Source organism: Antrostomus carolinensis, unplaced genomic scaffold (assembly GCF_000700745.2).
Source record: "Antrostomus carolinensis isolate BGI_N321 unplaced genomic scaffold, ASM70074v2 scaffold5804, whole genome shotgun sequence".
Taxonomy (NCBI): domain Eukaryota; kingdom Metazoa; phylum Chordata; class Aves; order Caprimulgiformes; family Caprimulgidae; genus Antrostomus; species Antrostomus carolinensis.
In genome coordinates this window covers 7,798-28,002 of record NW_010312709.1, presented here as the reverse complement: position 1 = coordinate 28,002, position 20,205 = coordinate 7,798, and the positions used below count along the sequence as shown (strand labels likewise).

Below are 20,205 nucleotides of genomic sequence, written 5' to 3'. Positions count from 1 at the left end.
TTTTGATCTCTCACATAAGACATTTTCTGAACCCAATGTAAATCTCTTACTAGATTACCAGAAATGACTACGTGATAAACTTTTCCTATAATTTGCAGCTGACCAGTGTGGACTCAGGGCACCAGAGCCAGGAGAAACCTCCGGCAAGACCACAGGGTGTCACTGTGTGCAGAAGCTGCAGGTCAGGGGCTGCCTCCATGTTGCTTCAGAGCTCCCTTAAATTGGCTCCCTCCAAAACAATACCATTTAGTTAACAACAAAGCACTACTTTCCTTTTCTAGCACAACAAAGTTAATCTTAATCACAAATCTGCGCTGCCTGTTCCACTCTGACCCTCCACAAAGAGGAGCTTGGTCAGTGCCTGGCTCAGCAGGGTGTTACCGGGTGCTGAGCGATGCTCCAGACAAAATGAACCCCACACAGTAGTTTAACACATGTTGGGGGCTGCTCAGTGCAAATACTGTGGCAAATCTATGGTCTGCATCAGCAAAACAAACCAGGCAAAACAGAATTTTGAAAGAAATGAGAGAAAGAAAATCATTTTACTGTTGACTTTATTAGGTTGTAAGCAACAGGAAGTTTTGCCATTGACTTAGAAGTCAAGATTTTATCCTAGATATGTAGCATGAGTTTGATAAAAAAAAAAAAAAAAAAAAAAGGAAAAAAGAGAAAAAAAGGCAAGCTACTTTCTCATTTAATGAACTAGTTCTAGATGTAGTGCAACTGGGAAAGAACTTCAGTCATATGTAACCTGGCTTCTTAGTCAGGACTCTTACTCATTATCTAAACTGAGTAATATTCATGGCATCTTTGAAAATCGAAGTTAATTCGTTCAACTAAGTAAAAATAAGTGAGAAAAACTGAAGAAAACTGCTGTGATTGGTGATCTGAATTTAAAGTCCTTGGTTGGCTGGGAAGGTTGATGGTAAACTCAGGTCTTAAAATGTGCAAAGTAAGACTTAAAAGATACATGATATACTGATTTTCTGGCATGAGCCAGAAGGGGGACCTACCTGACAGCCAGCATTTCTGGGTGCCCCAGGCAGCGCTGAACTACAAGACCTTGGAAAAACAGACTTTCACGGAGATATAGAGCAATGCAAAGGACAAGGACTAGAAAATAGACCTAAAGCACAATGTGGTGTCTCAACGTTTGTCCAGTTGTACAGAAGAACTCACCTCATTGTAAGGTCACATTGACACAGGGTCTATTCTGACACAAAAGCAGATGCCAATAAAGATTACACCTTTGCTGCACAGAGTAAGGGCGGTTTCCACATTCGCAGCATAACCTCACCTGGCCTGAAACCTGACAGTGAAATTTTCTTTTCTTGACTTGCACCAAAGAAATAAGAGGCCAGTAGAGATAAAGATGGCTTTTGAGAGGTTAGAGGGCCAGAGCTGTTGAGTGACTAACAGCAAATACTCAGAAAACCAGGTTCAAAGAGCAGAAACATCCCTCTGAAATGCACCTGCCCAACCAAAACACAGTGCCAGACTACGAAATATTTGCAAATAATGGTTACTGTTTTACCAAATGTTACCAAAGCACACACACAAAAATTTCCCAAATAGCTTGCAATTACTTTGTCCAGTGACTCAGTCATAACAATGTATTAGTTTGCAAAAAGACTTAATGTGTTCATTGACTAATTTCAAATACAGAAAGAAGCTAAGTACTTTGAGTAGACAGTTAGCCAGAGTTGTGAATTCATCAGTAATACTGAATAGTATTGATAATGTGCTACTTTCCATCTGCTTGTTTGCTTTATGTGCAGTCTATGTTCAAATGACATATTGAAGAGGTTGAAGATCTAAATACAACTGAGATATACAAAGATCACAAAGAAAAATCCATGGTTACCAGAAATATAATACTAGCTGATCCCCTGATATATATTTAAATACCTTCATATACAGGAATCAATACTCATGGAAAATGGCTCAGAATTGACCCACTGATTGCAATCTTTGTATTGGAGTTACAGCTGCAAGAGCTGTCACTGTGAGCAGCTCCTTTCTCAGTTGTGAGCTGTAGTATTCTAAGCTCTAAAATAAAAACCAGCAGCAGCAGCCAGAACTAAAAAAGTCAAACATTTCTTAGCATGCTATAGCTCATAAAGCCATTAAAAAAAATCATAGCTGAACAGTTGTATATTGTACATTCTGGAAAGTGGCATTTGCCAGGGGTGAAGAAAACAAATACAAAACAATAAAATTCTTACTTAGCCAGTAATTAGTATTGCTGCCTTCACAGTTTCTTTCCTTTTGGAATAATACCCCAAGGATTTCAGTAGGAATGTGTTGTAAAGTTAGTCCTGGACAACTGCTCATAGCATGCTTGTGGTTACAGTGCACATGCATAAAGCTCCTCACATACATATATCATCTTATGCATTAATCAAAAGAGGTGATGATTATACTACTTATAATAGTACTTTTTGGGGTTTACAACCCTTTGTACAAAAAGAAGATGCAAATACCAGATTTGTAAATCCATTGTTTGGTTTTCTAAGCTTTCAAAGAGTCAGCAAAGTGAAGTTCCATCACCTTATTCTCACAATCAGCACAACTAGGTGAGATGGTAAAGACAGGGCAATCATCAACTCAGACTAAGTCAGCTGTAATTTCTGAGGGCATTTTTCATAATTTCTACTAACCACACCACATACCAGAGGTAGAGGGTACCCCGGGTTTTGTTTCATATATCTCCATTCATACTGTCACAATCAGAAACACATCACTGTGAGTCCCATTGAATGGGTTGTTCCACACCCTTCTCTGGGATATGCTGTACATATTAAGACCTAAGTCACACATGAGCACCAGCATTTTAAGAGGCTTCAAAGCACATTTGTAAACAATTACAGTCCTGCTGTCACTTACTGTATTTCAAAAACAGACACTAAAAACCTAATGTTGATCTGGATAAATAAAATCTTCTGGATCACAATTCTTTAAAGGGAAAATGCTTTTTTTCTCCCCAGCCCCTCGTCCCCAATAACTTTTTAGTTCATCAGTACAATTCCACTTCAAAGAGAAAAGGTTATAAAATTGCACTTAGTAATGCGGACATTGCATTCAGACTGGCTGAGGTTGTAAGTTAAATTGCTCTGTGATTCTGTGGCTGTCCTCCAGATCCTAACAGAACACGGAGAAGGTGGAAAGGTTCATCCAGATCTTTTATGCTTTCTGCCACTCTGAGAACAGCTGTGGAAGGGAACTTCAGAATGTCTTAAAGGGAATACTGTCAGCACAAGCCTTTCTCTTTTCTGAGCAGTGGAGGCTTGGTGCTGAAATGTTGAGGTTATGGGGTGTCTAGGTACCAGGATAAGCAGTACTGTAGGATGCAATAGAACTCACTGCTTTATTGAACTTTCCATCTGCCTCACTCAAGCCCTGTGTGACCCTTGTCTGCTTGTCTCATCAGAATGAACAACATGACCTCAGGTGAAAAACACAACCTTTAAAATGCACATTTGTCTACTTTAGCACTGCTAACTCTGTAAGTGCTTTTTGGTTCCACAAGACGAATAATACCAAGACATTATTTCTCTGTGGTACTTCTGCATCCCAGGTATCCCAGGGAAAACATGAACAAAGAGTGAGCATATAACTGTGTTTCATTCTGCTACTACGATATTATCTCAATCTCCCAGTAAAGCCCTTTGAGAAAAATATTAGAAGTTATGATTTTAAATAAAGACACATGAATAGGGTTTTGAGGGGGAGAAGTGGAAAATAGAGCTCCTTCCAGTAGACATATAGTTTAATTCTTCTCTAGAACTGCTTTGATTACTATAAAAAGAGACTTGGCTGGTCCAGCTGATCTCATTTCCACCAGCTGGTGACACAGAGAGCTTGGACTCACAGGAAAAGCAAAGCTAAGCTCGACACCTCCCTGCACTCTCTCAGAATTCCTGCAGCCCAGCCTCATGTAGTTGGCAAAAACTTTTGTGATTGATAGCTTCATTTTGTTTAGTATCTCTGCCAGCTTTTAGTTCAGATTTATTAAATTCCCACTTTCAGTGGATTTTGAAGTGAATTTTTAACTTCAGTTACTCCACATAAAGAGTTAAATTTTGTCTCTGAAAGCTCAATAAATGGGGCTATCTTGATTGATGCTTTAAGTGAAACCCCTCCTCAATATTCTGAACATAATGAGGTTAGTGCTAAAAGCTGGATTCTCTCTCATCTGTCTGCATTATCTATTTATTCCACACATGTCAGCATGGTAAATGAGTGCTGCATTAAGTACTAAATAGTAGAGGTCAGACAAATCCTGTGTTGATTTTTTTTTCCCCTCAGCAAGGCTGCAACATTTATTAATGGATTTTAGTTTATCACTTGATGTAAAAATAAATAAATAAACCAGTATTATCACATTATTGAAGTATAATTTAAACATTATCTCAAACTAAACTAATTTGATATTCTTATTCAAAACATTTTCTCTTATGATGTTTAAATGGACTTCTTCTGAAATATTCTCTAACATTTTTTAGCATTCTAAAAAACACTCAACATACAGAGTGTTTGCTCCAGGCTAAACTGGACATATTTTGATCCAAAATTTTTAAATGCCACTGTATACTCATCTAGCTATATTACATATAGTTTAAGTCCTTTGACTATAAGAAGTAGTTAACTACACTTAGGAATTTTTTTAATAGAAAAACTCACCATTTACTCAGAGCTCTCACCAAACTGAACTGTAGGAGTTGTATAAGTGTTTGGCACAGTGCACATCTGTTCAAGTTCCTTTAGCAAAATATTAAGCCTTATGAATGTAATAAAGTTAGAAGCTGTCCAGCTAACTTCCCCATCAGGTTAGGCAGTTGTGCACACTGCTTTTCTCTACCCAAGGCACACCTCTTTGTCACATTAACACACACAAAGGTGATAACAGAGGTAAACAGTCCGACAGCTTATCAGTCCTGACACTGAATAATCAAGCAGCTGGAGATCTGTAACATGAAGCCAAATATATATAAAAAATGATTTGCAAATAATCTCCTGGGGTGGAAGAAGGCTGTTTCTATGGTACTTTTGTATAAAGAATGAGGAAAATGGATGAAGAGTACAAAGTTCAACTCTAAAAATACCCCCATCACTTTCAGATAGTTTCATGGACATTGACCCTTCAAACACAAAACCAACAGGAGGCAGGGAGCAGGAGGAACAAGTAAGGTCACAGTACACATTAGGGGCTTGGCTGCAATGATAAATAAAAAAGTATGCCAAATCACGTGTTGAGGATTTAAAGCTGGAATGTGAGAAATGGATAAATGCAATTCCACCCAAACCCAAAGCACGTAAATCCCATTTTTTTTGGCTTTATGGCTGCTCGGCTGCACCACTTCTCTGATCTAGGTCAGAAATCTGAGTCTGGATGCGCATATCCAACCTCTATATCCAGTCTGCCAGGCTGGCCCAGGCCTTTCCACAGACCACAGCTTTCTCAGCTGGTGTTTGCATCCCATGCTGCCCCTTCCTCCAGAGGGAAGGCAGGCTCCGTGAACGAGAGGGACTCATTCTTGTTTTGACTAAATATACTCTTTTCAGCCAACTAGACTGTAGTTGGCAGAGGCAACCAAGCTCATATGGGCTATGTGCCATGTAAACCATACCTATGTAATCGTCATTAAACACTGAAAATGAAGGAAGCAAGGATAAAAATAAATGTGAAAAATCAGGTTAAGTAAGTGAATTTTGACCAGAACACATGCAACACCTTTTTGTTTTGACTTACTCTGAGTAGTTTTCAGACTCTTCTCCTTATTGAATCATTAGTTATTGACTAAAGCGACAGTCCAGACTTGGGCACTATTTGAAATATTACCTATTTCCTACTGTTTCACACTAAGTGTTTTACACAATGACTAAAATGTTCCCAGGGAATTTTTATATTTGAGAGTTAATATGTTAATTACCTCAAAGAATAGAGAAAAGGCATCTGGCTGCTTTAGTGATACCCTTCAGTTGAGGCACAGCAGGGCCTGGTGCATCCCAACCAACTCAGTCCTGCAGCTTGCTGTCTTTACAATACTGCAGGGAGAATGACAGCTCTTTTGGCAGATGATGATGAGAACATATGAAATCCTCATCCTCTCATTCAAATGGAGCATTTTCATGGATCAAATACTAAGGAAAGCTTTTTTAAAAGAAAAAAAAAAAAATCATTGCTTCTGTTTGGATCCTGTGAGCTGTTGCTTCTGGGCTGCACTAAAACCAGCTCAAACAGAGTCTCCTGTCTTTTTTCTTTTTCTTTTTTTTTAAATTCCCTGGCCTTTTATTTTTATTTTCATGGATCAGATCATAGATTTTTTACTCACATTGCATATGTGTGAGGAAATGCTGTGTTATGCTGTGGCTTGTCCCAGGGGCTTCTGTGAGCCTGAACTGCAGAATAAGTTCAAAGTAACTCAAAAGAAAGAACATTTGACATAGTATACACAGGTAAGAAAAAGGGATTTGGTTTGCCACTGAACATTTGCAATCACACATCAGCCTGCAAACAGCAGGATATTTTCAAGCACAGACATTTTATTCTCTGTTCTGGAATCCCTATCACCTGTCAGGTCTTATGCAAAGTTTGTTTCATGTCTTTCAGTCTTTCACTGTGTCAGATAGTCCTTTCCAGCACAGGCCTAAAGAACTCAAAGGTCCTCACTGCCCTGACCATCAGTACCTGATCTCTGAGCTTCCTGGTGCCATTGGTAATGTACACTGAGCTTTACTGGTCCTTTGGTGGGAGGGGAAAAAAATATTTTTCATTGTCTATTGCCATACCTGCATGAACTCCTAGACTGAAATAAAAACAGACAGCACATTTAAATGCTCTCCTGTGCAACCTGCAACCCAGGTGTAGGGTACCTGCTTTGGCAGGAGGGTTGGACTAGATAATCTCCTGAGGTCCCTTCCAACCCCTACCATTCTGTGATTCTGTGATAAATGGTATCCACATTTAGCTTATAAAAAGGCCAACTATTTTGACAAAAAACCCCACAGTTAATGACAGTTTTTATTAATGTACTGCTTTTCTGAATGCTTTATTACCACATTAGAAGCCCAAATTTGCAATTGAAAACAGCTGCTATTTGGCTTACGCATTTTCTCTTTCCTGAACCAAAGCAAGCAGTATGTCCTACCAGAATCTCAAGCTTTTGAAAAACATATCAATTTTCATGAACTGCGAGACCAAGAGTTCTCTGCTGATTCAAGTTTTAGTGAGACTTTTGCCTAAGACAGTGTAGCAGGACTGCTTTACAATGCCCAGAAACAGCTGCCTCCTACCCAGCAGGTCTTTTTTGATCCCAGTTTATTTTCTCTTGGGAGAAAACAAAATGTGACCATTAGATGTAAAACAAACAGATTCAACACATTAGCACCACATAGATGTGGTGCTTAGAGACATGGTTTAGTGGTGGACTTGACAGTGTTAGGTTTACAGTTGGACTCGATGATCTTAAAGGTCTTTTCCAACCAAAACGATTCTATGATTCACCTAGAAGCATAATCTAACAAATATTAGTCACGAAAATTAATGTTGGGTAGAGTATATTGCATCTATCCCCTCAAAGATGTGGTGCTGGTAGAGTTTGCATCATCAGAAAGCACATCTATACATGGTAATGATATTTACTGTACGAGGAAAGCCCAGGGGTGTCTAGAATCAATTCAGCATGAAAAACCTAATCTACTTCGGGTTGTCATGGGATTGCCACAGGTATAAGGACAGTTTTCCCTCTCATCACCCATCTGTCTGTGGTGTTTGCTACTGCACTAAATATTGAGGTTGCTCCTGAGGCATCTCAGCAGACCTCTGGGGAACTGGCAGTGAGCTGAGAGCTGTGAATCCCTGTCTGGACAACAGAAAAACAGCTGGGAACAAGATACAAAAACTACTAATGCCCAAAGACAAGCTGCAAGTTCCTTGTTTGGAGACAAGTACAGCTTACTTATTTTCAAGTTATGATTTCCAGCCTTCAGAAAACTCAGATGTACTGAGTTGTACTTGGAAGGTATGTTTTATATTGCTTTTGCAATGATAATATACCCTTTCTGCCTTGAAATGAGATTTGCACAATACAAAAAAGCAGCTTTGGAGAAGAATTATCAAAACATGTTGCTATGTTTTCCTTATTTCCAAACACCAAGTAACATTTACATTACAAGCAAGGAAGCCAAAACATGCAACTGAGTAGAAAGGAGAGTTGGAAACAGCAAATATGACCAGGGTTCAGAAATGCAGAAGTTTATCCTAATGTTTATCCATATTCTAATGCTTCAAGAAGACCGAACACTTTGACACAAGTTGAACAGCCTTTGCCAGCCAGACTGTTTGATGTTGTGTTGGCTCTTTGACAAAGCCAGGCCATACAGGAATGCTGGTATTGTTTTCTGATCAAAGCGAGCCGTAATGGCATTAAACCTGAGTTGTGGTCTGAGATGTTTTACACGTTTTCCTCCCTCAACTGTCACTCCTCTACATTGCCACCAGCTTTTTCTTGAGTTGTCGCAGTATGATACTCTGTTAGTTTAAAGCATGGTTAGACTTTTATTTCAGATAATAAGAATTGATTTTCATATATATTCTGCTGTGCTTGGTAAGGAGACGGGAGGTTGTGTGTATATTATGGCAGTGCAGAAAAGGTTGCTTTCAGAGTATGATGATTTTCAGTTTCTGGTGACTCCAATGATATTGCAAGAAAAAGAGGAAGCAGGAGAGCCTCAAAAATTTTTGGATTAAGCTCTTATGCAGCTTAATAGTTAAATGTGTCTTTAAAACTAAGCATATGTTTATGTTCCTTTTTTAAAATACAGACATGGAGCAACTGTGGCTGTAACAGGATAGGAATGGGTTATCCCAGTAAGACATACAGGAACCCTGCATAGAATGAGATGCTGCATGGCTTTGTAGTTCTGTCCACTAATCTTTGTTTTTGCTTTCACAGTTACTAAAAGAATCTTGTAATTTCAAATAAAAGTAAAACTTATTAGATATTATGAAATCACATATCAGATGCTCACAAAATATATGTCCATTGATGGCAATGATACATGACAGAGTTAAGTAACTTCACAGCTCAAGTCTCAGTTTTCTAGTGCTAGCTTCTTTGCCCAGATGTGACATAATCCATTTTAGAGCACTTCACAGAGCACTTACAGAAAGAGGTAAGGGTTTATTCATTGCTGTGTTGCTTCACAAGCCCATGTTGTCCACTGCAATCATTGTTGCTGGTGCAATTCAAATTTCTTTTCTGTTGACTTTGATTGCAATTATATATTATGAAAATGCACCAGTAAATTATACTAAAGGCTGGACATTAGTCCAGGTTACACCAACCACCTGTCTTTAAATCATTTAGTGTGGTCTAGCTCTTATTGTCTCCTTGGAAGCAAGGAAGCCAAGCAGACCCTTCTTACAGTTTTTGAGCAGCTGTCATTGGTTTAATATGACATAACCTTAGTAGATATTCCATCTTCACTTTATAGCACAATGGACCTGATCTAAATCAGTGAAGACAGATTCCTGTTAAAGCTGTAGTACACAGCAAGGATGGATGAGAAGACTTAGAAGAAAATAACTATTTTAGATCTTTGTATGGCACAACTCAAACTGAATTTATTATAAAGTTCTGAAACGTCCAAACACATTTTACTGCCTTCTGGTTTCCAGATGGGTCTGCATCCAGAACACCAGAATACCACAAAAATGCTGTTTTTTTCCTGCTGCAATCAGAAGCAGCTGCAAAAAGAAGGCTATAGAAAAGTCCAATTCTTAGAAAATGTCTCTGTTTTTCAAAATAAAAGAAGTTTAGATAATTTGAATAAACTTTGCAGAGGCATCCAAACATTTAGAATTGCATTAGGACACACATTTTAAACCCCTGGAAGCATATCCTTCACTAGTTGTTTGCTCCTAATGAGGGAATTGGAGTACTCCGTTGGGTAAAATTCAAGAGACAGGATTCTGGTCTAGCCCAGCTCTAATTTAATAGGTCGCTTTGACTGTACCACTTAAATTCTCTGCTGCTCAGTTTCCCTGCTGACCTCAGGAATCATGCTGCTGAAGCAATTTGCTGGACTTTCAAGTTCACACCCTTACTATTATTATTTTATTCACAGTAAACATGGTGAATTTAACATTTTTGGAGACAAAATGTTATTCAGTATCCCACTGAATTCTCTTCAAAATCCAATAAAAGACTAGCATTTGGAGTTTAATTGGTAAGCTGTTAAGAGCCCCTAGGAGTAGCTGACTCCTCTGAAAGTTGAATGTATACAATAATTTCAGAAACTGCACAGCACCTTGCAAGATCAAGCCCATAAGGAACTTTTTACTATTTAAACTTCCATTGTAAAGCTATTTTCTACCTTTCCAATTAGGCTTTGCAGTCTTTGTATTCAGCAGGTTTACACAGCTACATGTGCACACCCTGTTCAAAACACTTGCCCATACCAAGCATACCATAAGGAAATATTCACGCGCATACTCATGCATAAACTACATGGTGAGGTGCTTTTAAAGTTTTTATTTTTATCTAAGTTCGTGGAAAATTAAAAAACATGGCAAGATTGTAATTTAACCAGGAATACCTTCATTGATATTAGTTCCCAATATCTAGTAAGAGGTGATATCTAAATGAATAAATATAAATAAGTGAAGAAGGTGAATATACAAACTCTTGGGTTTATATGGAAGTTGACTGATACTTGCAGCAATCCTGACTCATAATAAAATTATTTATTTAAAGATTTATTATGAACATTGCAGGAAAGGAGATAACAGACATGCACCACTTTGTTTACAGGAAAATTTCCGGTAAATTAAAATGAGTTCTTATTCTCTATTTGGTTTTGATTTGGTACTGTACCAAGTATCTGTTTATAAAAGGAAACATGACGGTACAAAGTGTACAAAGTGAATTGCAAAAGACATTAACAGTCAAGGTGAATTTTCTCTAAATTAAGTCCTAGCAACACAGACACTGTAGATGCCATTAAGGTAAGGAAAGTTGGTCTAAGGCGGATCTTTCATGCACCATTACTGAGAGCTGAAATGCCTGAAATTCAGGTCAGAAAGCTACTCTCCAAACTGGGATTGGAGTTAGCCTTTCCTGGGTCACTTTCAGTGTCAAAAGAACATAACCATAGCCATATGGTGCGCTCTAACCTCCCTAATCTAAGTGCTGCAATGATCTCATCCCCAAGAGCAGGGCTCTCTAAAGGTTTCTTTCTGCACTTTCTGAGTGAAGACCCTCAACACAGTGCAGTAAGTGGAGATCCTAACAGAGTTAAGATGGTTCTGTCCTACTGAGGTACCAGTTCATACAGTAGGGACCTAAGGGATCCATCAGTGAGAAAAAGCCTGAACTGCTTCTAAAAAAAGATTTGAGTGATGAAGAGATAAGGTGGGAAAAAATGTAGTAGAGTACTATGAAAAAGAAAAGTTTGATATAAAGTAGGTGGTGTGTTTCAAAGGGATTATGTTTTGAGGACTTTTTCCTGCAATCCATTTTTACTTATAATACTCCCTAAACAGCTATTCAAGAGTCTTTCTGAAGTCACATTTATGTGACAAAGTATGTTGCAATCACAAATCATCCCACCCCAGGGAAAATCATCTGGGAGAAGTCTTGGATGAAGATAATGTATTCGCAGTCGAAAAGGAATAATGAAAACAGACATCATATGTTTCATCAGAAAGCTAGAAAACAACCCTTTTTAAAGAAGCAATTCACTTTGTTGAATTAACCCTGGAGCAACTCTGGTATCTCTAGAGATCAGAAAACCAAGACTAGGACTTCATGGATCTCCAGAGTATCCACCCGGGAAAAGAAAAGGTTTGTAGATGGAAGGGCTGTATCAGGATCATTGTTGTTGTACATAAAACAAAAGATTTATATGGAGGATAAAATCCTGAAATAATTGGCACTATCTGGAAGCCAAGAGTTACACGTATCCATAGGGTTTCCTCCAAACTGTTATAAGATCCACTGTTTGATATGTAGTGCTATGAAATTAATGCTGGATTTTTAAAAACATGTTGTTAATAAAACTAATTTTCAGACAATCTTGTGTATACGAGTTCAATGGTTTAGAAGGTATGTTGGCACTTACCTGGGGGCACGTGTTCATTCATGATGACGAGCGATGCTGGTGTAGGCCTTCTTTTCCTGATCTGTAACATGCATAAACCAAGGAGAATCATTAGGGTCCACCAGCTGCCCTGCACCCGAAGCAACACAAAATATCCATCTGGTGCACTCCTGACTATAGACCAGGCAAAATTTAAAAAGAAAATATTTAAAGAACAGCAGCATGTCACTGTCTTACTGACTGTTTGTCTAGTCTGACAACGATCAGGGTCCTGCTGCTGCTTGTACATGGAAAGCAGAGGCAGAGGAGAGAGTTTTCCAGAATACCTTAAGGATTTGTAATCATCTTAAATAAGATTTTGGACATGTGTTGCTGACATGTATCAGTCATATCTTAAAATACTGATGTTTAGCTTTGCTTCAGTAAAATAATTGCAGCAGTTTGTGAGCTTACGTGCAAATGCTTAGTACTTTCATAGCTCTCACAAGGAATTGCAAGTGCACTTGAAAGCTGGTATTGCATCTATGCCTTCCAATGAATTTATATTTCAAAACTGCAGCCAGAGGTGTTACTACTGTTATTTAACTAAAGAAAAACAATATTTAAGAATTTCAAAAAAATATTTTCAAAGAACACTATACAACAGATCTTTACATATCAATATATAATCCTGAATTGTATGTAATTCTTCTTACTCAGAACTTACTCAGTACTTTTGTTTCATTAACACTGGTTGAACTGCATGCTACTGGACTACCCTCCTATAATGCACGTATTTACATTGAAAGCTTTGTGTCGCTTCATCAAAGCCTCCAGGCTATTGATATTCTATTGAATTTAAGAGTGGGACCAAGAGTATTTAAGCTAGAAACCACTATGACACAAAACCTCAATGACGGTGCATTTGTTCTTTTTTAGTTGCTGAGCCAACATCCGAATTTAGCTGGGTTCAAATTTTGCTCTCAGAGGTGTAAATGGAAAATCATATCATCAAGGTTAATGGGTTTATTCCAGATTAGTGTAACTGCAGTTGACAGCAGAATTTACTACTTTAATTTCATCACACACCCACAATGAAATTGTATAGCACTTGGAACTAAACTCACAACATAAAAAAAAAAGGACTGTCCGTAAATACTGGGCAGAATTTGGGCCACAGCATTTCAAAAGCCAGGGGAATTCCAGGATACCTAATCCTATGGTTCTCACAGATTTCAGAAAAATATCAGATCACATCCTGCTCGAATTCATTGCAGGACTGTTCCATAAAGTATGGACATCTTGCAGCTCAGAAGTACCTATGGAAAAAATAAAGACTCACAGGGATTCTCCCCTGCACCCTTCTAGCATTTTGTCGTTCAGTAGTCACAACTCATTACTTTCTGGCAAAGGCAGCTGCCTTCTAAGAGACACGACATCAGAATATTCAGGAAACCAGACACCTGTCCTAAAGGTGCAAATGATTTTATAGCTAATGGCATAGAACTGTCAAGGTTATAATATTCCACTGGTATCATCTAAAACTAGACTTACCAAAATAGAAGCAAATGTCAAGAAGGACTTGCACTGAGATAAATATACTGGGTCACCTAATTACGATTTATCCAGCTTTTCTCATAAGATTCCCTGTGTCCTTCTTTATGCACATCTATGCATATCTGTATACAATAATAGATATCTTTTCCTCCTTAGACATCCGTATTGCTATATATATTATGTGTGTGTGTATGTTTTGGGAGTGAGTCAAAACCTAAAATAGCACACACACAATTCCAACATGGACATAAGTCAGGCATATTTCTACACATACATATTTTTCAAATATATAAAGCAATGTAACAATTACATAAAGAAGACTGTAAAAAAATTAGGAGAAATACAGGAGGTAACTGAAGTGATAACTATTGTGCAAAACATAACTCGTATTTACTCATGTTAAAATTAATGGCAAATAAGCTGTCTTCTGCACAATATTTCCATTAGTTACCTATTACCAGCTTCATGTGTTCTTTTATGTACAAATAATATACTTTAGTTGATTTGTTAAGAATGTGTATTCATGTGAAATGTATGTACTAGGGTGCAAGTCCCATTACAGAAAAGGCACAACAAATATATACTGAATAAACCCGCCCAAGGTAAAGAAGCCTTCGTCTGGCTAGAGGACATATCCTCCTCCCTCTTTGGGTGTATTCAGACATCGCTATAACCTCCAGAGCATTTAATCTATAGTTACACTAATATAAGTCAGAAAAGCATTTAGGCCACAATTTTTACCTGTTCTCACCCCACATCTTGCCCCAATTCCTACCCCATTCCCTCAAAACACCCAAAGAAATCCATCTTCCTTACCTGCTCCGCTGCCTCAGGATCTATTTGACTCTGAAACAGTGGCACAGCAAACTGTATTTTTTTAGGACTGTTGGGCTCCATCGTGGTGCTGAGGTGAGTCAGATGAGAGAAGAGCCTGGAGCTTGAAAGTCAGTCTGTGCCTCTCCCCAGGCACTCTCCCCACAGCCAGGCTGAGGGCCCCTCGGTAACAGCTGTAACGCCCAACCTAGCACGGGAGTCTGCGTGAGTCCAGCAACTCCTGTATTCCACATCCACGGAGATGCCACTGGCTTGGCTGTTTTCTTTTCTTTCCCCTCTCTCCTCTCTTTTGCAGTCCTTCAGATCCTCTCAGCACAAAGCTGAAAGGAACAATAAGCTAATTGTGTACCAGTTCACTTCTATGTATGCCAAGCATTCACTCAGAAGCTAATTGAAAATGCAATACTAGCACTGCATGGCCTGGAGCCCTGGGATTTGAAAAAGAGGATCTCTCCACTGTACATTACTAGCTGGCTGCTCAGAAGTGCAATGCAAGCTCCCTCTGAGTATTGCTGATGGGCTTTTAATTATTGATGAACACAAATCAGGAAGTTTTCAGATTTTGGGGGTGGAGGTAGCAGGAGGGGTGGATGCAATAATTCCATCCCTGTTACAGTCTGCCAGAAGCACTCTCTTCTTCTCACGTATTAAACAATTGCTTTTGCTCTTTGAAATCCTTTTCTAAACCTCTTGCAGGAAGATTTTTTATATGATGCTACACAGGTGCCTACACTTAAGTGAAGCTTATCTGGTGTGGTAAGTGTGTTTGCACCTTAGGCTGGATTTGCACATTTATACTGTAATCTCTTCTGCACCTCACATGATCTCAGATACTGAGAACATTCACAGTTAAGCCAGCTGTCTGGGCTCCCTCGTGCTAGACACATCAAAGGGCATTTCACCTTGTCATAGTTAAGTGGCATGTAGCATTAACTGGAGATGACATTTTCTCTCCATTAACTCTAGACAAAGTAAAGATGACTCAGACTAGTTACCTCACTTTTAGATGGCTAAAATTCAGAGGGGCAAATCCTACTTGGGATACAAAATCGGTGCTTCTTCCAAGATCAGGAAAATAATTTGGTCAATAATACTAAAAGCACCCTTTTTTCAGTGGGGGCTGAAATTTTCCTCCTTGTCCAAATCCAAACTACTGTATACCATAGTGATTTCCAGCTGATGGTGAGTAGCTGGCAATTTTTCTGTTAGATTTATTGTGATAGTTTAGGTAGCATTAACTTAGAATTGTAGAACCAGAGTGGAGTCCTGCTCAGAGGGGACATCTAGAGATACCTGGTCTCACCTGCTGCTCAAAGCAGGGCCCAAGATCAGGATATCCTGGGCCCTCTCAGGCTGAGTCCTGAATATTTTCCTTGCTAAGGTGAACTGCTCAGTTTCATTTACCACCACCTCAAATGAAAGAGACACACAGAATAGTGATGTTCAGTGTTTCAGACAATCATTTTTAAGCCTTCACTACTCCTACAAAGACAAATCATAACTTGTTGTATAGACTTCCACAGACAATTAGAGCCAGAATGCAATTGCAGCAGTTCTGCTGGTACAACTAAGAATCTAAGACACCAAAGTAAGAGAGGCATATGCCGCCTTCACTAAGGACAATTAGAGAGTTTCAGGACAGACTAATTATCCAATTTCACAACTCCTTCATGAACAGACATGCCATTAACTTCAATGACAGCTTCAGACATAGCAGATATACACAGGGATACACCCGGTGGGAGGACGTACACAGGGATCTGAAGTTGTTTTTCTCTAATAAATTTTCATACTTGAAATAACATATTTTTTGTTTTCTCAGTCACAGATAAAATGAGAAAAATGCTTTCCAGTTTTGCTATTAGATATATTAATAAATTGATTATTTTAAATATTGGGTTTCTCTATGAAAAAACTGTTCACCATAAAATATCTATTATAGCTGTCTACGAAACTTCATGCATTAAATTATGCTACAATTACAGTGTATGACTCTGTATTACAGAAGTTATAATTCTCATTACAAAGGCTTAAAATTTCTTATATTAATGATAAAGTCAGTTGAAAATACACATTCAGATAGTGAAAACATTAAATGCTCAAGATGGTTGGACATTGCCGTCTAAAGGAACCATGTCTCAAAGTCATTGCTAGCAATGGTATCTGAGAAAAAACTCATCAATCAAGTATGAAGAAATAAACCAACAAAAGCACTTGTTGGCAGGTTCAGAAGGGAGCCAGACGACAGGACAGGACAAAACACAAGGACAAATCCTTAATGGGGCTGCCGCGCCTCGGAGAGAGGCCCACTGACAATGTGCTGTGGGGATACTTGCCTCTGCAGCTCTCCTCTCTGTGCCTATTTGGAGCTGGCTGCCCAGCAATCTTCATATGCACTGTAACAACACAAGTATTTTTAAAATAGTGTAAGAGGCATATTTCAGAGCGCACTTGGCTATAGCATTTCAGGATTACTACATCAGCTCACTCTTACACCTAATTTGTAGCATTAGATGTCTCCAGGCAAAGTGTGCTTGCATTTTCTATAGACTGCATCATAGTCTGGGGAAGAGCTGAAATGCATTTAAGTACTGCCAAATCCTTTTAGCTCATCTTCTGTTTTTAGTGCACTCTCCATAATGTTTCAAATTCCTTCATGATTCAGCTAAAACTATCATGGAAGAAAAAATAATAATAACTGTCTAAGATCTTTCCTTCTTATGTCATTCACGAGGTTCTGGTATGAAGCACTACCTTTTAATATTCCCTACTGCATTGACAAGCTATCCAAGTACTCATAGCACAGTTCCTGCTTGAGATATTTTTCCTGTAGTGTTAGGGGAGGTTTATATTTTTTTTCCCCAGCCAAAGACAGAGGCTGCTGGCAAGGGAATTCAAGGGTCTCCATCCTGCACTCTCCCTACACAATTTCTGTTGTGGCTGTGATCTGCCTCAGCTCCTCTGCCATGGTCAGGGACTACTGCAGCATCAGCCTGGTGAGGAGAGAGCTGGAGCTGCTTGTGAAGCCAACCTACGTAAGGCTTTGGCTCCTAATCTCACCAGTGCAGATGCAGGGAAGCACTCAGTTACAGTTCTCTGATTCATGAGGCTGCTTTCATAGAGACAAGGCTTGGCTTGGAAGTGGCACTTCTTCCAGCAGGCCTCATAGGACGTAATTTTAATCCCCGTTGTAGCCACTGATATGCAAGAACATTTACACAGATGTGTGGATCTGTGCTTTCCTTGGGCTCTTGGGCTAGAAGCTCTCCCCATGTCAGCTGGGCAGCCCCAGCATCGTCAGGGGAACAAACACTGCAGAGCACACCGCTTCCTGGCTGCTACTCGACAGCTTTCTGTTACAGCTAAAGGGGATTTTCGCATGTCCCTTCCTTCTCCCTTTTCTATCAAATTGACAAACTTTTTTTTTCACTGTCTTTGTCCACACAGAGGATTCGGTTTTGCAGCTTTTGGTGTTGGTCATGAATGCTGGACACAGTCTTTGCTCTGCACACCATGTCTGTTCCTGGACAGGTTTTCCCCTCAGGGCTCTACACCGGCCACTGCTCCTAGGTGCTAAAATCACATGCAAGCCTTTCAAGAATAAACAATGACATATTCAAAATGACCCTGAAAGTTTCCTTTCAGAATAGCTAAATATAGGCATCACAATCAGGGTGGCTCCCACTCAACTGCTGGAAACACAGATTGCTATTTATATGCAGAAAATGAGAAGAATTTAAAATCTGCAGGGGTTGGAGAATGTAGAGTAGATCACATCTGCCTTGTGAGCAGTGAGTGCTGCCGCAGGCAGGTCAAGAAGAACAGAAAGACTTGTTGAGCTGCGATAGAGTCAGTGGGACATTCAGTGAGAGCTGTTGGCCTACTAACAGCCTAACCCAAACTTCTATTGCTGGTACTCATCCATTGAATAGCAGGCTTGGAGATGCTTACCTACCAACTACATGCTTGGATTCATGAAGTCTAGAAAAGTTGAGATAATCATTCCTTAGCAGTGTAGTTTTAATGATAATCAGTTTAAAGTTACATTTATCTGAGGACATAAGAACTGATACTATCTATTCAAATCTTCCTCTGGGACTCACAGTTCTCTAGACTATCAAGTAACGTACAGATATTTACTGGTAGGTGCTATCCACTGCTGTCCATGGAATACACACATCCAAAACATAGGGAATGAGCTGGATTAATGGGACATAACCTGATTAGAGTCAAAAGGTCCATGCCTAATATGGACTATAGCTCAATAGTGCAGAAACCAAAATTCTGGTACTGGTTTTAGGGAGGTATTACAGCAGGAAGTCATGCTAGAATTTGCTTCCTTACCAAGAGGAGGGTAAATCTAATATATTTATCAATAAACAGAACTACTGTTGGCAGTTTACATAGATTTCAGGATGAAATTATATTATCTTATTTCCATATTAAATCTTTAATGCAAAAATAATAAATTGAATTAAGCAATTGAGATAGGAAAATTTAGTTTCTACTGTAATTTTTTTAAAAAAACAAAAAAGTTAAAATTCAGAACACAGAGAAGATGAACAAGGAATGAACTTCCACAGTTTCAGAGTCTGAGTTAGAAAACTCAGTGTACAAACACATGCTACCAGGCTAAAAATGGAAAGTCATCAACAGGGCTATAAAAGCTCAGTATACTAAACACAGAGTAAGTTTTTTAAATTCTGGGTTTTTTTACTTTTGAGACTCTTTAGATTTCCCTTTTTTCTTGCCTCGTCCTCCACCTCAGAGGATAGGTTATGGCTAGAGAAGTCACAGCAACCCCCAAAGTGTGTCTGCAGCATCCACGTGGGAGCAATTGGGCCGGCCAGACATGTGCAGCTGGGACACCTGGAGGGTGCTGCCTGGGCTTTGGTGACCTTGAGAAGGTGTCTGGGGGACATTTATTTGCCACTTCTTATACAAGCATCAGGAACAAAAGGAAGGGGGCTTCCCCCTGAGTAAGGACAAGCCAGGAGTTGAGGGCAACCCCAATTCAGGCTGTGCCCTCTCTGCAGCCACATGGGGTTGAGGGCATCAGAGCTAGAAGGCATCACGTGAAATTATTCAGGGATTGGTTCAAACAAAAAACCTCCTCCATGCAGGCTGTGCGTAAATTGTGGAACTCATTGCCACAGGATGCTGTGGACACCAAAACTTCATATGAGCTAGAAAAGCAATTAGATATACTCACGGCAAAGAAATCCATCAAGAATACCACCACTGGCCAGGAAATCCCAGAGCCAATGCCTGCTGAGAGTGGGAGGGCAGAGATGCTCCCCTTGGGCTATGCTCTTCCCAAAAAGCAGCATTTGCTGTTGGCCACTGTAGGGGTGGATACTGGACAGGCTGGACCTTTGGTTTCTTGTGCTGTGGCTGCTCTTCTATTACTAACTGGATCAAAACTCCCAAGTGTTTCATGTGTCTTGTACTTCAGAGTAATCAATCCTTTTGCTAAACTTTTCTTTCATTGCTTATGCCAGTGCAACAATATGACTAGATGTAATTTTTCCTGCACGCCCCCAATAATAACAACAATTAATTTATTAAGTACATATTTAAAACTGGTACTGTTCAATCTTTAGCCCTTTGAAAGACATTGTCCTTCAAAATAACTTCCCCTGTCTTTATGACACTTTTAAAACAAAATCTAAAACTAAAGCTGAACACACAAAACTAAACAGGAATAACATTTTACATGTTTTCATTAAA

At 39.2% G+C, this 20,205-nt stretch overlaps 1 protein-coding gene across 1 annotated transcript in view; it reads right to left on the bottom strand.

The window, feature by feature from the left end:
• The window catches only part of PPP1R1C (protein phosphatase 1 regulatory inhibitor subunit 1C), a 52,885-nt gene extending 38,347 nt beyond the window's left edge, over window positions 1-14,538 (bottom strand). The window contains exons 1-2 of the mRNA XM_029084762.1: window positions 14,458-14,538; window positions 12,127-12,235 (exon numbers count right to left, since the gene is read on the bottom strand). Coding sequence (XP_028940595.1) covers window positions 12,127-12,235; window positions 14,458-14,538 — 190 coding nt within the window. The remainder of the gene's footprint in view (window positions 1-12,126; window positions 12,236-14,457) is intronic.
• Between the last annotated feature and the right edge of the window lie 5,667 nt (window positions 14,539-20,205).